Below are 15,646 nucleotides of genomic sequence, written 5' to 3' on the forward strand. Positions count from 1 at the left end.
TTGATTTTTCAGCTGATTAAGGTAAATAGACGCAGGGGATTCCCTCGAAGTTTGTTATCAATTTGATTAATTAACTCTTATCGGGTATGACATTAAATAAAAAGCTTATTGGGATTCTTTCAATTCCACATTTTGTGTATGTGCAAATTATCTTATCAATGTGATTGAGTTATTAATTTTATTGAAGTCTATTTTATTAAGTTGTACAGTTTTTCAGGTGTATATTGTTATAAAGCGCATTTTTGTTTAAATTGTGTATGAAGGCTTTGAATTGTATTAGGCAGAAGAGTTTGCTGGAAAGCTTAATATTTGGAGTTGGACTTGCGGATTAATCATGGTAATTGCTTAGCAGTGTTGGAAGGGACCAAAGAAGTTGGACTGAGTCCTACCTCATCCTACCTGGATACTCTACAGCGTAATAGAGTTGGCAAGGAATTCAAGCGTGTGAGTCGCATGACTTCCTTCCTCCTGCCAACTCAACATGGCTTTTTTTTCGATTCCAACTCTCGGAGTCCAGTCAACTATGCTAGACATGAATGACGCATCCAGATGGGAAGAAATAGGCATCGAACCTCCAATCCGGACAATATTCCTGGATTAAAGTTGTTTCTGAAGAAATGGGGGTGTTTTTCATAAGGTAAGGATGCCTACAAGTGTACAACCACTTCCAATCTAACCTAAAACAGCATCAATACCTTTATTAATATCTAAAATTAATCAATCCTGCAATAATCAGTCACCAAAGTCCTAAAACCCTTCACCCACCAACCCACTCCGTCACCCTACCCAAACTGCACACAAAACTCCATCCATTTCTCATCAAATAATCAGCAATAACAAATAAGATAAGCAATAAGCAATAATGTTGAATTATTTCAATAGTTCAAGTATTATGCCTTATCATTATTATCCCGTCAGTTCATTCGATACACTGTTAAATTATAAAAAGAATTTCATCAAGCAGTGAGACTGTCAATTGTTGATTTTGATGTGAAGTGTTAAGAACTTCCAAAAAAAGAGTTGTGAATTGTTTTGATTTTTTGGAGTGGATTTAGTGGATTAATTTGGTGTTATTGGAGGGAATTAATTGGATTATAGAATGTAAGTTATGAGAAATGTGAGAAATAATTGAATAATAAGCGTGGATCTGATCGCCATGGGTACCTACCCTCGCCCACACCCTACATCCTTATGTCTCTGTCTCATACACTTGGTAAATGAGCAAACTTAAGGCTGATTTATCCGGTACAGCTATGGTACAGCAATAGTGTAGGAACAGTACATTTGGAGCTCGAAATAGACTAAAATCCGAGTTGAAATAAAAGAATTGACTCGACTTCATACAAAATTCGAGTCGACTTCTAGCTCGGATATGCTGTTGGTGTAGTTCAACCTGGTATGCACATGATGTAGGTGCACACATGGTGTAGGTAGTACACATGGTCTAGATTGTACACCTAGGTGGCAAACCTACACCTATACCTACACCTATACCTACACCTATACCTACACCTATACCTACACCTATACCTACACCTTTACCATGTATACCTAGGTGACACACCAATACCTGCACCATGCGTACCCCTTGACCCTACTAAGTGGAACCTTATCAATACCTCAACAATCAGCCCCCTAACCTTTAATATAAATACCACAATAATAATTTTCAATCCTTTACCCCACCTCAGGTTCATCACAAAACTGCTAACCTCACTTTACATCCTCACATTCACCCCTAACCCCATCACATCAGCCACAAAGATTGAATGCACATATCCCGAACCAAATTTCTTTTGGGCCGTATTTGATCGTGCCTATACATGCGATGGCATTGTCATACTTGATGGAAATGATGAAGTTGTCACGAGTGTAAGTCACAGTCATCGACATCCACTTAAGAATGATCACGTCCAGGGTCTTGTGATTATACATCAAAGAAATTTAGAGAAATTTCCACGCGGAATTGAAAATAGCTTTAAATATTTGAAAGGAATTGACTTGGAAGGATGTGGATTAACGACAATATCAAGTGACGATTTAAGGCCATTTAAGGAACTGCTGCAAATATCATTTGATGAAAATAAATTGTCAGAACTTCCGCCAGACTTATTTCAACATAATTTGAAGCTTAAAAGGATTGACATTGAAGGAAATTTGCTGTATCATGTTGGACTTGACATATTTAGTCACTTACCCCACCTGACTGTTGTTTATATGAAGCATAATCTTTGTACGTCTGAAAATTCATTTGCATTAAGGAAGGAGGACTTGAAGGAACTGACATGGGAGTTGTCTGTTGAATGTCCACCAACATTGTCTATGCTGTCAACTTCACTTTTTAAATCGAATAAATTTGTTGATAATGTTAGGAGAATATCTAGTGAAAATACAGAGGATGTACGAGAGGAAGTAATGATGAGAATTCAAGAATTGGAAAGACAAATTCAGGAACTTAAAAGAAGACTTTAAAAAAATTGGTCAAATTTAATGTGATAAAAAATTTATAATTTTAAAAAAAAAAATAATTAAGATAATTTATTGATGAATAATTAAAGATTAAATTGCACTTAGTTATTACTGCTTACTTCGGGGTAGGTATTGGTACACAACTGATCAGACTCCATACCACTGATGCACCTTTACCGTAATATAATGCATCAATATCGTACGGTACAAGTATAACTTTTTGCAATATCAGGTACCACTGTACCGTAGCACTGATAAACCTATACCGTACTGTACCCTGCCATACCTCAACGTTTCCTACCAAATCCTACCGAACTCTACCACATCCTACTATATTCTACTGTGTCCTCATACCCTACCGTTTTCAACCATACTCTATTGTAACTTACTATAGCATACCATACCCTACCGTACATTACCATCCCTAACTATATCCACCCATATCCACTCTTACCCTACCGAACCCTACCATAACCTACATTTCCCTACCTTTCACTACCATATCCTATCATACCCTAAAATACCATACCGTACTCCATCATACTCTACTGTACCGTACCACCATCGAAGAAATGGACAACAAATCTTTAAAAAGTAAATCACCGTAAAACAATAGAGGGTGCTCAAGCTATGGCGCAATAGAATGTTGAGCACCTTATTTGTCTGCCTATGCTACAGCTTCTAATCTAACTCAGTCGTAAAGATCAAATGTTATTGATCTGAAATTCGACACCAGACTTACTTGACTCTCTCTGGTATGGTGATAAATTTGATTTAAATTGGACATGTCATAAATAGATTCAAAGTAAATATGAGCTAAATCCAACTCTGTCGCCGAGTCATAGTCACGTCCCCATAAAGCTATTGATTAGCTGAGCCTGAACCAGAATTAAACCAAATCAGGTTTCATTGTCATAAATCAATGTAGATGTAGCATAGGCAGTCGCCTAAGCCGTATGCAAAAAGGATGCTTAAGCACATGTTCCATAGCAGTTAATATCATTATGCACACTATGAAGTTCCTGTCTTGCGACATGCATACATATTTTGCCATAACATGATATTGAACATGTGCTTGAGAATCCTATTTGCATACGCTTTAGGCGACTGCCTACGCTGCAAAGGTGGATTAATGATTGATTCAAGATATATAGATGTGTACATACAAAGTATACTCGACCATACTCGACCATACGGAATTTCGTATACTAATGTAAACAATAACATTTGAAAAATATTGTAAAATTACATTCAAAAAAATTCAAACAAATATAAAAGGATACATTATTTTTGAGCTTTAGTCAGTTAGATTAGCATATAGTAAACCATTTACAATGCTTCTGTACTAACTAAACTCATCTAAAAGTAGGAAATTTTGCAAATCAAATTTTTATAAATTTTAGCAATTTTCTTTCGTAGTGTTAGTGTTTACGAAAAATTCAAATTTTTGACCGTTAAAAACGACCGATTTTTTATATGAACACATCTATATATCTTGGATTGATTATCAGAATTTGAGGCTGATTTAAACTGTCAGAGTCATGTCATGGTAGGGTACATAAAGCACTGTCCCAATGATGGCTGAATTTGAGGTAAATTAGCTGAATTTTGAGAATATGTCAACTGAACTTAATTTAGAATCAGATCACGACTGAATACAATCGGATTATTGATTGATTTACCAATATTACACCATGACACCGTCACGCCCGCCTAAGACTGCATCAGAGCAGCTATTCAGGATGGCAATCTTGTGACAGCTTCCAGTTTATTTTGTCATAATGGAAGTTTTGCTTTCCCCAACTCTGTACGCTACATAACTCTGGATAGAACAATACAACGTACCTAACCACAATTTGTGCGTCACGAAAGCACACAAACCGAGTTGGTGTAACTAGAACAGCTCAATAAGCATCCGAATCCAACTATACTCTCCCTGGAATTGAATCTGGATCGTTAGAACCAGGGTTGTTAAAAGCGATTACCAGGGTTGTCACATGTAAAAATGTGTGGAAAATGTGTGAATATCCACATATATCCACACATTTTTCCCTGTGCACACATGAAATATGTGACATATGTGTACACATTCTGTAAAACAGAATATGTTGTAACAACCCTGGTTGGAACGATAGTCCGACATTCTAACCACTTGACCATTGCCGCTTTTTCGCTGCTTGGCTGCTTCCATTATAAGTATTAATTATTATATTGCATTTACCGTCAATTGCACTTAAATGCCGTTTCATAGTTAATTATAATTATTTGCATGTGTAAATTATCCATTTTAATGAGCATGCTAATGGATAGACCAGTGATGGACAACCTTTATGTTTTTTTTTTTTGTGGTGGTCCTGGAAGGAAGCTCGGTGGTCCTGGAAGGGAGCTGTCGATAGAGACAGCATTGCAGTTGGTATTGGCAATTGGGAGGCGGAAGGCGGCGATAGGACCAGTTTTGGGTGTCATATGAGGGTGGGTCATGGATGTACAGTTGATTGGGACCAGTTTTAGGCGACATCTGAAGGTGGCCATGGATGTCCAGTTGATCTGTACGGCAGTTGGCACTCTAGTGTGTAGGAGATACACAATAATGTGCCGCAACACACAGGTTGCGCACCACTGTGTCTATCAAACGATTATACCAGAAAATGACATTATCAATCTAGTCAGTAAGTTCCTTGACATCATGTCAGATGTAAAAAGTCTAAATTCACATTTAAAATTTTACAAATTTTTGCTTTTCAATATTTTTCACTTTTAACATTAAAATTAAATTTAAAATCATTAAAATTTGCCTCAAAAGGTTTTTGTGTCTATTTTATAATTCGGTGCTGTCTGCTATTTGTGTCCATATTCTATCTACTTTTATTTTATTATAATAATTTTCATAATATATCAATTAAACATAATATTTTTGGATTTATATTGAAAAATGTTGCGACAATATTGACATGGATTAGATCACTAAATGCGACAGTTGAAGCTTTTGTCAAGATTAAAAGTCATCAGAAATTTTTCATTTTACTTTATCAATTTACGGACCGTCTACAGCAGTCGATGACGGTTAAAATATCATTTAAAAAATTTCATAAAATTTTAATTCGACGTCAATTTTATTGTGTAATTTTTTCATGGATTTTAACAATTAATGATTTATTGACATTGGATAGAATTTCCGGAAGTGGAATTTTATATCAAATTTTTGTACATTTTGTGTCTCATATGACTAGATTTTTAATTTTATATAAATTTTGTCTAATTGTTGACTTAATTTGTCTTTGTTTGATGAATTTTTGTGATAATTTGGACATGATTGAGGCATTTGATGTGGATAATCCACAATTATTGAGGACAATTTACATGCTTAAACGGAGTTACATTTGTATCATTGAAATGACACATGAATTGAATAATTTTATGTTTTTAACACTAAGTACATGCATAACAACCTCATTTATGTGGCTACTTACTCGATTTTATCAAATTTTACTCATAATTTTGAATGGAAATCAGAATGGAGAAAATATTGCAGGTTAAGTATTAATAGCTGGGTTTGCACTTAATCGAAACGGTTCCTAATGTTACCCTGGTAACCCTACCTTCCCCTCATGTCCTAATAGATACCAGAATGTCCTATCCAAACCCTACCCACACCCTACCCACACCCTACCCAAACCCTACACCAAACCCTACACCAAACCCTAACCCAAACCCTAACCCAAACCCTAACCCAAACCCTAACCCAAACCCTAACCCAAACCCTAACCCAAACCCTAACCCAAACCCTACCCCAAACCCTTCCCCAAACCCTACCCCAAACCTTAACCAAACCCTACCCCAAATCCTACCTTAAATCCTACCCAAACCCTACCCAAACACTACCCCAAACCCTACACCAAACCCTACCCCAAACCCTACCCCAAACCCTACCCCAAACCCTAACCCAAACCCTACCCTAATCCTACCCCAAACCCTACCCCAAACCCAACCCCAAACCCTACCCTTTTCCGATCCAATCCAGAGTTTGTTGCACTTCGGGAGTCGGACTCTATTGGACTCTAACAGTTCGACTGTAATAAAGGTCTTGCCAACTCTGACTTAATCCTACTTATTTTATATACTTTCAGAGCCAGTTATTAACTTCATTTTTCTATCTCTTGATTTTACATTTATTGTCTTTTGCGCACAAAATATTGAAAATATTGTAAGTATATTCAGATAATCCAGTGGTGGACAACCTGTGTGACACGGCACTGTGATGAGCAACCTATATGCCATGGCACAGTGGAGTGTGACATGAACCATACACCATGTGCGGTTTTGATCGAGGCTTACCATCAAGAAGTGTGCCGTGAAAAATAAAAGGTTGTCCACCACTGACTTAACCTTAAAAATTGACACAATTCCTATTTTTCAGATGACAACAATAATTAATAAATTGAATTATCTTGATGATAAAGTTAGTCACAATCGAGACTGTCTTGATGCACTTAGATCATTATATTATCAGATTAATGCACAACCTGTTGAAGTTGCCAGCTTTGGAGTTCAGAAAATAAATAAATTATTTTTTGTTGGAGTCATCATGTCGGCCATATCGCATGCAATAATATTGATACAATTTGAAAAATAGGAAATAAATTCATGTGGAAACTAGAAAATTTTTTGTTGATTTTGGTATAATATACAGCAACATCCTTCCTGTTCGTGCTTTTAATTGAGTATTATGACTGTGACATGCAGGTTGCCTCCAACTTATTTACAGTAATTTATATAATAAATTAATTATTTGACATTTCCCAAGTTAATAAGCAATTTTACTGATTGATTATAGCACATGCCATGTCTCTGTGTCTCTTTGTGTCTCTATGTATCCCACTGTGTCTCTCTGTGTCTCTCTGTGTCTCTCTGTGTCTCTCTGTGTCTCTCTGTGTCTCTCTGTGTCTCTCTGTGTCTCTCTGTGTCTCTCTGTGTCTCTCTGTGTCTCTCTGTGTCTCTCTGTGTCTCTCCGTGTCTTTCTGTGTCTCTCTGTGTCTCTCTGTGTCTCTCTGTGTCTCTCTGTCTCTCTGTGTCTCTCTGTGTCTCTCTGTGTCTCTCTGTGTCTCTCTGTGTCTTTCTGTGTCTCTCTGTGTCTCTCTGTGTCTCTCTGTGTCTTTCTGTGTCTCTGTGTGTCTCTCTGCGTCTCTCAGTGTCTCTCAGTGTCTCTCTGTGTCTCTCTGTGTCTCTTTGTGTCTCTTTGTGTCTCTCAGTGTCTCTCAGTGTCTCTCAGTGTCTCTCTGTGTCTCTCTGTGTCTCTTTGTGTCTCCTTGTGTCTCTCTGTGTCTCTCTGTGTGTCTCTGTGTTTTTCTGTGTCTCTCAGTGTCTCTCTGTGTCTCTCCCTGAATACGCACCTCTTAATGATTCTCAACAAATTATTGTGTACTCGATGATATGTCAAACAGTTGACATGCAATACAAGAATTAACAATTATGCATTGGCAAGTAGACATGCTTTATATGATTAGTTCCATGTTAAGTTCTAACAAAATCACATCACATCCAAGACCAATCAGTGTTAAAATGTCAAAAATAAAAGAATTGAATAAAAATTTAAAAATTCTCGAATTAATTGGCCTTCAACATTTTTCATTATCGGAACCAAATTTAAATTCAAAAAGTTCGTTAAAAATGTCAAAAAAATTCATTTTTAATTTAATTTATCAATTTTTAATTGTTTTTTTAATTTGTAATATGGAATATCGACATTTTAAATATATGAATGAGGCATATGACTCTGAAAATAATATTGGATATACATTTAGGCTGATTACAGTCACAGCAACATCAATACGAACGGTTGTCGAATGTCTTGAATCAGTTTTAAAGGCAAAAAGTAATCAAAAATTCTTTATTAAAGCTTTTAATTTAAATAAAATTTTTAAATTTGAATTTAAAATTGAAATTAATTTAAAAAAATTAAAAAAAAATTTAAAATTTCAAACAATTTTTATTCCATTTTTTGCGATCGGTTTGGTTGGACTTGACTTTTATGTTCAGGACATTTTTGATGACTTTTGGATGTATTGGAAATTTTTTATTTATTATTTTGAGGTTATTTTAAAATTTTTTCTTTATTTTAAATTTTGTCTTTATTTTGACTTTATTTGCATATATTTGGAAAGTTTAGTTGACATTTTAGATCAAATACAATATTATAAGCACAATCAGATGCTTATGCTGCATAAGATTTATAAAATTAAGACATCATACATTCATGTCATTAAAATGACGGACGAATTAAATAATTTCATATTTTGGTCATTAAGGGCATCACAAATGAGTGAAATGATGTGGATATTGTGGATGATTTATTATACTATATTCTATATGACTTATTATTATGGAACTGATGAAGGTTTGGATCTATGGGATATTGCAGGTAAGATCAAGACCAATACTCAAGTTGATACTAAGATCGAGACACACAGAAGCACAGAGAGACACAAAGAGACACAGAGAGACACAGAGAGACACAGAGAGACACAGAGAGACACAGAGAGACACAGAGAGACACAGAGAGACACCGAGAGACACATAGAGACACAGAGAGACACAGAGAGACACAGAGTGACACAGAAAGACACATAAAGACACAGAGAGACACATAAAGACACAGAGACACACAGAGAGACACTGAGAGACACAGAGAGACACACAAAGACACAGAGAGACACAGAGAGACACAGAGAGACACAGAGAGACACAGAGAGACACAGAGAGACACAGAGAGACACAGAGAGACACAGAGAGACACAGAGAGACACAGAGTGACACAGAGAGACACAGAGAGACACAAAGAGACATACAGAGAGACACAGAGAGACACAGAGAGACACAGAGAGACACAGAGAGACACAGAGAGACACAGAGAGACACAGAGAGACACAAAGAGACACAGAGAAACACAGAGAAACACAGAGAGACACAGAGAGACACAGAGAGACACAGAGTGACACAGAGAGACACAGAGAGACACAGAGAGACACATACAGACACATACAGACACAGAGAGACACAGAGAGACACAGAGACACACAGAGAGACGCAGAGAGACACAGAGAGACACAGAGAGACACAGAGAGACACAGAGAGACACAGAGAGACACAGAGAGACACAGAGAGACACAGAGAGACACAGAGAGACACAGAGAGACACAGAGACACAGAGAGACACAGAGAGACACAAAGAGACATACAGAGAGACACAGAGAGACACAGAGAGACACAGAGAGACACAGAGAGACACAGAGAGACACAGAGAGACACAGAGAGACACAGAGAGACACAGAGAGACACAGAGAGACACAGAGTGACACAGAGAGACACAGAGAGACACAGAGAGACACATACAGACACATACAGACACAGAGAGACACAGAGAGACACAGAGACACACAGAGACACAGAGAGACACAGAGAGACACAGAGAGACACAGAGAGACACAGAGAGACACAGAGAGACACAGAGTGACACAGAGTGACACAGAGAGACACAGAGAGACACAGAGAGACACAGAGAGACACATACAGACACAGAGAGACACAGAGAGACACAGAGACACACAGAGAGACGCAGAGAGACACAGAGAGACACAGAGAGACACAGAGAGACACAGAGAGACACAGAGAGACACAGAGAGACACAGAGAGACACAGAGAGACACAGAGTGACACAGAGAGACACAGAGAGACACAGAGAGACACATACAGACACATACAGACACAGAGAGACACATAAAGACACAGAGACACACAGAGAGACACTGAGAGACACAGAGAGACACACAAAGACACAGAGAGACACAGAGAGACACAGAGAGACACAGAGAGACACAGAGAGACACAGAGAGACACAGAGAGACACAGAGTGACACAGAGAGACACAGAGAGACACAGAGAGACACATACAGACACATACAGACACAGAGAGACACATAAAGACACAGAGACACACAGAGAGACACTGAGAGACACAGAGAGACACAGAGTGACACAGAGTGACACAGAGAGACACAGAGAGACACAGAGAGACACAGAGAGACACAGAGAGACACAGAGTGACACAGAGAGACACAGAGAGACACAGAGAGACACAGAGAGACACAGAGTGACACAGAGTTCTGAGTGACACAGAGAGACACAGAGAGACACAGAGAGACACATACAGACACATACAGACACAGAGAGACACAGAGAGACACAGAGACACACAGAGAGACGCAGAGAGACACAGAGAGACACTGAGAGACACAGAGACACACAGAGAGACGCAGAGAGACACAGAGAGACACAGAGAGACACAGAGAGACACAGAGAGACACAGAGAGACACAGAGTGACACAGAGTGACACAGAGAGACACAGAGAGACACAGAGAGACACATACAGACACATACAGACACAGAGAGACACAGAGAGACACAGAGACACACAGAGAGACACAGAGACACACAGAGAGACACTGAGAGACACAGAGACACACAGAGAGACGCAGAGAGACACAGAGAGACACAGAGAGACACAGAGAGACACAGAGAGACACAGAGAGACACAGAGTGACACAGAGTGACACAGAGAGACACAGAGAGACACAGAGAGACACATACAGACACATACAGACACAGAGAGACACAGAGAGACACAGAGACACACAGAGAGACGCAGAGAGACACAGAGAGACACAGAGAGACACAGAGAGACACAGAGAGACACAGAGAGACACAGAGAGACACAGAGAGACACAGAGAGACACAGAGTGACACAGAGAGACACAGAGAGACACAGAGAGACACATACAGACACATACAGACACAGAGAGACACATAAAGACACAGAGACACACAGAGAGACACTGAGAGACACAGAGAGACACACAAAGACACAGAGAGACACAGAGAGACACAGAGAGACACAGAGAGACACAGAGAGACACAGAGAGACACAGAGAGACACAGAGTGACACAGAGAGACACAGAGAGACACAGAGAGACACATACAGACACATACAGACACAGAGAGACACATAAAGACACAGAGACACACAGAGAGACACTGAGAGACACAGAGAGACACACAAAGACACAGAGAGACACAGAGAGACACAGAGAGACACAGAGAGACACAGAGAGACACAGAGAGACACAGAGAGACACAGAGAGACACAGAGAGACACAGAGAGACACAGAGTGACACAGAGAGACACAGAGAGACACAAAGAGACATACAGAGAGACACAGAGAGACACAGAGAGACACACAAAGACACAGAGAGACACAGAGAGACACAGAGAGACACAGAGAGACACAGAGAGACACAGAGAGACACAGAGTGACACAGAGAGACACAGAGAGACACAAAGAGACATACAGAGAGACACAGAGAGACACAGAGAGACACAAAGAGACATACAGAGAGACACAGAGAGACACAGAGAGACACAGAGAGACACAGAGAGACACAGAGAGACACAGAGAGACACAGAGAGACACAGAGAGACACAGAGAGACACAGAGTGACACAGAGAGACACAGAGAGACACAGAGAGACACATACAGACACATACAGACACAGAGAGACACAGAGAGACACAGAGACACACAGAGAGACGCAGAGAGACACAGAGAGACACAGAGAGACACAGAGAGACACAGAGAGACACAAAGACACACAAAGACACACAGAGAGACACAGAGAGACACAGAGAGACACAAATACAGACCGGAACTAATAATTCTTCCTTATTTTAGTCATTACAGTCTACATCGCAACAAGCTTAGCACTAATTATAATTTTAAGTAAAAAATGTGAAAATATTCAAACTTTAGTGAGTATTTTGAGCTAAAAATCACAATTATATTAATTTTAATTAATCTTCAATGCAGGTTGACAAGATAGTCGAAAAGCTCAACAATTTAGATGATAATCATCTAACTCGACAAAGTAGATTTGCCATATTTTCACTACAAAATCAAGTCACAATTCAACCAATACAAATTTTCAGTTATTCTGGTGAAAATATTAATAAATCATATTCTGCAAAGGTTAGTATTAAGCACATATAGTGTTGAGATCAGTCATAGGATTCGGTACCCGAACAGACAGGAAGCATGGTCAATATGGTTGCAAAATTGAGCGTGATTGATTGAATTGATTGATTTTATTGATGATTATGCTCATTGGGGTGAGTATACTCATGGCTACGCTCATTACCGCGAGCCTGCTCACTGTCTGTTCAGGTCTTACTCAGAATTAATTCCATTAATTACATATTAAGCACTAACTAAGTTCAAATTACATAATCTTTTAGATTCTATTGTCAATCATATCAAATGTCATCATTTTAATTTCTATACTGCAAATTGAGTCTGACAGGAAGTAATGTCATGCTGTATTATCCAAAACATGATGACTTATAGACTACGCGGGATGTCTAAGTCTGCGCATTGGGAATATTTAATTAAAACAAATGAAATTGGATCCAAAAATTGATTCATTTCTGTTGAAATCGTCTTTAAATTATGTAAACATCAAACTGGTTATTTCCACTCATCTTATGGACTTTAGACATGACTGAAATGTGCTTAAATATTGGACATGTATTTTGGGAGATAATTTTTATATAAAAGCAGTTCCTGTGCTGTTTTGACTTCACTTTTAAATCATCTGCCTTAAGTTGAGGATCATTCTGAAGAAGCTGTGAGCTGTGCCTTGATTTGGTCAACAATATCAATTTATATCCTGCATTTGGGGACTTGACGTTGGAACTGAAATTGGAAAAATGTTCAAAATAATTTTGTGAGTTAAATTTGTTAATTTTTTATGGATTTATTGATGCTTAAATGTCTTTTTTGACTAGATTTCTTCTGTCCATGACTTTGGGACTATTCAGCACATCACAAGCTGCATCTCTTGACTGTCAATATGCATCAGTGCTATGGAGCACACTAGGAACAGTTTATCGTTGTGAAGTTCAAAATTCAGTCACAATAACATCACTTGATGCAGCACAAATTGACTCAGTGACTGGTTCACACCTGGCTGGATATACTAATGACAATGTTGAGGCATTTTCCTTTCAAGCCAAAGGAAAAATTCATTATTTTCCACGTAATTTAAATAAAATCTTTAAGAATCTTAAAGGACTGCAATTTTACAAAAGTGGACTTAAGGAAATTCATCAAAGTGACTTGAAAGACTATCCAAATTTAAAGCATCTTCATTTACATGGAAATAATTTGGAAATATTGGAAAAAAATTTATTTGAATTTAATCCAAATTTAGAAATAATTTCATTATCGCCAAATAATATTTCGCACATTGATCCTAATGTATTTGACAAGCTGACTAAATTGACGCATTTGTACCTTGGTGACAATACATGCATTAGTGTGGATGCTTTCAATAATCAAGCGGCTGTTCAAAAACTCATTAAAACAGCTAAAACTCAATGCATAAATTCAGATTATTCAAATTTGGAGCATAAAGTCAAGGACCTTGAAGCTGCATCTTCAACATTAAATTCAGAGCAACTCAAGGAAAATCTGGAAAAATTGGAAAATGATGTGAAAAATTCAAATTTTCCAAATTTCTTCCAAATTGAACTTCAGGACTTGAAAGCTGATCAAGTCAAAAAGGCACAAGAAGAAGCTACAACAACAACATCCACAACAACAACAACATCAACAACTACAATAGCGACACCAGCAACATCAGAAGACACAAAATTCGAGACATGTTCAGCACTAGAATCAAAAATCAACAAGATTGATGAAAAGTTGACTAAAATTATGAAGGCACTTGACATTAATGAATGACTGTACAATTTATGAATAAAATTTACGAAATTTGACAATTTTAATCCTTTTTAAGCAGTTCCGCATGCAATTTCAGCTTTAAATGTCAATTTTAAAGACCAACAAAACTTAAAATCTGGTATTTAAATGTCGGCTGAGCTGTAAAGCCTGTCATGAATCCACCCCACAATCCTATGTCCCAATACCCTCAAATCTATATCCAAAATGGACATAGTCACATTAAATAGTCAGTAACCTTAAGTCAATCACATTTATCGCCTTAAAATGCACTAAATCAACCGATGTATGTCCATCATGTGCTACAATGCATCTTATAGTCAATAAGAGGACGGAGTGGAACTGATCCGACATTTTAGAAGGCAATAGATCGCGTAGTAAGCCAAATAACTCATATCAGACTTGAAATTAGTAATTGACAAGCGGTAGTCAGCTTGTCAGGAAGGCCATGGATCACACTTAATCCGTACAGCCAGGAAAGTACGTAAGTAAGTGGAACTGATTCGAGTGAATGTCGTCAGTTGGCATTAAATGAGATTAAGTTGAGATAGAGCAGGAATAATTGTAAAAATAGACATAAAATTGATAAGGCACATGCTGTGGATTGTCAACAAGTTTAAAAGTGTTATTTATGCAGTTCCATTGATAATGGATCAAAAAGGAATCTTCATGTAGTCATCAAGGTACTTTTATGCCTTATCGTCATCATGTTGACTCTATGATGACTACATTGTGCTGCTCGGTGTCAATTATTGATGAGATTTGGTAACTAGAAATTATGAAATTAAAGGTCGGCTGTCATCTGCCAATTACCGATACCAAATGTCATGCTGTCTCTATCAACAGCTTCTCTTGATCAGTTCTTAGGTCTTCATTGCGTTCTCTTGCCATCAATAGAGTTTGATGCTCCTTGATGGCATAGATAAACAATTGACATTTGATACAGTGATACACTGATAGATCCAGTTGATTAATGCACATGGTGAAATTAAGGCACACAATTATAATGAGTCACGCGACGATCAATAAGAACAGCATCAAAATCCTTATCAGTGGTGAAATTCTCGCTGGTTTTTCCAACTCAGAATCCGGACTTGACTTATCAGCAGCTGAAATGTGCTCGAAAGTTGGTCGCGCGTGTTCTTTTGTATAAAAGCAGTTCCTGTGCTGTTCTAGCTTCACTTTTAAATCATCTGTCGTAAGTTGAGGATCATTCTGAAGAAGCTGCGAGCTGTGCCTTGATTTGGTCAACAATATCAATTTATATCCTGGATTTGGGGACTTGACGTTGGACATAAAATTAGAAAAATGTTCAAAATAATTTTGTGA

General features: G+C 37.9%; 1 protein-coding gene and 1 long non-coding RNA gene across 2 annotated transcripts; both read left to right on the forward strand.

The window, feature by feature from the left end:
• The first annotated feature begins 978 nt into the window (after window positions 1–978).
• LOC139097338 (uncharacterized) lies at window positions 979–7,130 on the forward strand. The gene is made up of 3 exons (XR_011545054.1): window positions 979–1,101; window positions 1,692–6,673; window positions 6,887–7,130. It is a non-coding gene; the product is annotated as an uncharacterized lncRNA (long non-coding RNA).
• A 5,819-nt stretch (window positions 7,131–12,949) lies between these two features.
• LOC139097281 (leucine-rich repeat neuronal protein 3-like) lies at window positions 12,950–14,364 on the forward strand. The gene is made up of 2 exons (XM_070649075.1): window positions 12,950–13,301; window positions 13,363–14,364. Exons 1-2 carry the CDS (start codon window positions 13,285–13,287, stop codon window positions 14,318–14,320), a joined length of 975 nt encoding a protein of 324 aa, XP_070505176.1. The 5' UTR covers window positions 12,950–13,284; the 3' UTR covers window positions 14,321–14,364.
• The last annotated feature ends 1,282 nt before the right edge of the window (window positions 14,365–15,646 follow it).

This window comes from Chironomus tepperi, unplaced genomic scaffold, assembly GCF_022539635.2.
Source record: "Chironomus tepperi strain 1889 unplaced genomic scaffold, CSIRO-AGI_Ctep_v1 contig_419, whole genome shotgun sequence".
Classification (NCBI taxonomy): Eukaryota; Metazoa; Arthropoda; class Insecta; order Diptera; family Chironomidae; genus Chironomus; species Chironomus tepperi.